Consider the following 2482-nt stretch of genomic DNA (forward strand, 5'->3'; position numbering starts at 1 on the left):
CGTTTTGCATGACAGTGAGAGATTCCAGCGTCTGCTGAAGGATGTAAGGTGAATAAACTGATCCGGTAAACTTGCTGCTCCAAGTCGCCACCCGGACATTTTCTCAGCAAACACCACCCATTGGATGGATGAAATGGGTCGACCCTGGTGGACTCCAGGGAAACCAGTCCAGAGTATTATAAGATCCACTTTGTCACCAGGTTGTGATCAGTTCATTCCTCCATTTTTCTGAGTCTTCATCTCAAAGGCAACAATTCACATTCCAAATTTGGTCTTCAGTCATTGATTGGTTCAAGGTGTCCTGGAGAAAATCAAGCCTCTCCATGAAATGTCACCTTTGACCACATGGACTAATAGTTTTCAGAAGAAAGAACAAATTGCCGGGTGGCTTCCTGTGCAGCAGGAAGTTCTGGGAAACCGTTTGGTGGCTCAGAGATGTGGCTCTTTTGGCCATGGGACTGTGGAGGACAGCTTCACTCATTCAGGATGGCTGAGAAATTTCTAAGGAGTATCCGGTCTACATGTGTTTTGTGGACCTGGAGAAGGCGTCAGACTGTGTCCTCTGGGGAGCATCCAGATGGCGTCCAAGGAATATCCAATCCCTGATCGTGGATCAAAAGCAGCACAAAGTCTCACCTCTTCCAGCTGTGAGTTGGACTCTGCCAGGGCCGCCCTGTGACACTGATCTTGTTTGTGGCTTTCATGGACAGGATCTCAAGGCATAGTTGTGGAGAGGAGGGTGTCAGGTTTGGGTACCTTAGGATCTCAGAGCTCACATCCTAAGGTACCCACAGATGATGGAAATTTTCTGGGCATGTCCAATGTCTCAGTCCCAGTCCTCATGGACTACTTCCCTCCATATTTTAGATATTTCTCTGTTGCAGAACACCTGATTGAAATGATTGCATGACTTCTTCTGCTTGCCATTAAGTGCTGCAGATGCCTGTGAATCAGCCACTTATTCCAGAAAGAAGCACATACAACATGCAGGACCGTGGAGCCAGAGGACCAGACATGAGAAACACTAACAGAAAGTGTCTCGTTTGGAATCGATGCTTTCTATTGTCTTAATTTAACATATTTTGATTAACTTTGTTGTTGACTTTTATCACAGTTCAAGAAGATGAACTTCTCCATTAACTCTGATTATTCAGCCGACGACTACAACGAGAGCAATGAGGATGGACTTTCTGAACCGTGTTCTTTCAGTAACAGCAACAGTGTGAACGGTGTGGTTGGTCCTTACATTCACTCCATCATCTGCATCCTGGGCTTGGTGGGGAACAGCCTGGTCATCCTCACCTATGCCCTCTACAAGAGAACCAAATCCATGACTGACGTCTACCTGCTCAATGTGGCCATCGCTGACCTGCTGTTCGTGCTGGCTCTACCTTTCATCGTCTACAACGAGCTGTACTCTTGGCCGATGGGGCAGGTGGCCTGTAAGCTGCTGCGTGGTTCCTACAGCGTCAACCTGTACAGCGGCATGCTAATGTTAGCCTGCATCAGCACCGACCGCTACATCGCCATCGTCCAGGCTCGCCGGAGCTTCAGGTTACGCTCGCTGTCACACAGTCGCATCATCTGTGCCCTGATCTGGATCTTTGCCTTACTGGTGTCTGTTCCCACTTTCCACTTCTACCATTGGTACGAACCATCACATAATGACATCGTCTGGTTCAACGGCACCGAAGAGGAAGAGACAACAGATCCACAGTACGTCTGTGACTGGAAATTTGATGACAGCAACACTGCTAGAATAGTGAAGGTTGCTGTTCCCAGCACCCAACTGGCCATTGGCTTCTTCCTGCCGCTGCTCATCATGATCTTCTGCTACACCGCAGTCATCATCACCCTGCAGAAAGCCAGAAACGTCCAGCGACAGAAAGCCGTCCGAGTGGTGATGGTGGTGGTGCTGGTCTTCATCGCCTGCCACTTGCCTTACAACCTGGCCCTGTTGTATGACACCGTCAGTTATTTTGAACATCGTGATTGTCATGCTGAGTCTTCACTGCGTACGGCAATGTCTGTGCTGCAGACCATCGCCTACCTGCACTGCTGCCTGAACCCGCTGCTGTACGCCTTCATCAGAGTGAAGTTCAGGAACCACTTCAGGAGGATCTTCCAGGATCTCTGCTGTGTGGGAAAGAAGAACATCACCCCACGACCCGAGTTGCCTCTCCATGGTGGCCTCCAGTATCCGCCGCTCAGTTGATGCTTCTGTGAGGACATCCATTGCCTGCTGGCCCCTCTGGATGTTTAGTTAACCTTTATTCTACCTGGAAGTCCCTTCAGATAAAGATAAGGACCCCTGAGACTTGGACTTTGACTCCGATAGAAGTTTTTAACCTTGGCATCTGTTGAGTCCCTTTTATCCGCAGTCCAGTTACATAAACTCACTTTGAACTACTAATGTTACAAAAAAGACAAATTACGACTCATGGTGAAAATTTGGTCTGGAAAATGTTTTTAAAGACCAACA

General features: G+C 48.3%; 1 protein-coding gene across 1 annotated transcript; it reads left to right on the top strand.

Annotated features, from left to right (window-relative positions):
* The first annotated feature begins 1120 nt into the window (after positions 1-1120).
* Positions 1121-2482, top strand: LOC103130575 (C-C chemokine receptor type 6-like). The gene has a single exon (XM_016666029.1). The coding sequence runs from the start codon at positions 1124-1126 to the stop codon at positions 2213-2215; it is 1092 nt and encodes a 363-aa protein (XP_016521515.1). The 5' UTR covers positions 1121-1123; the 3' UTR covers positions 2216-2482.

The sequence above is a fragment of the Poecilia formosa genome, unplaced genomic scaffold (assembly GCF_000485575.1).
Source record: "Poecilia formosa unplaced genomic scaffold, Poecilia_formosa-5.1.2 Scaffold649, whole genome shotgun sequence".
Classification (NCBI taxonomy): Eukaryota; Metazoa; Chordata; class Actinopteri; order Cyprinodontiformes; family Poeciliidae; genus Poecilia; species Poecilia formosa.

Coding starts and splice junctions, on each gene's coding strand:
- LOC103130575 (XM_016666029.1), top strand. CDS start 1,124: ATGAACTTCTCCATTAACTCTGATTATTCAGCCGACGACTACAACGAG.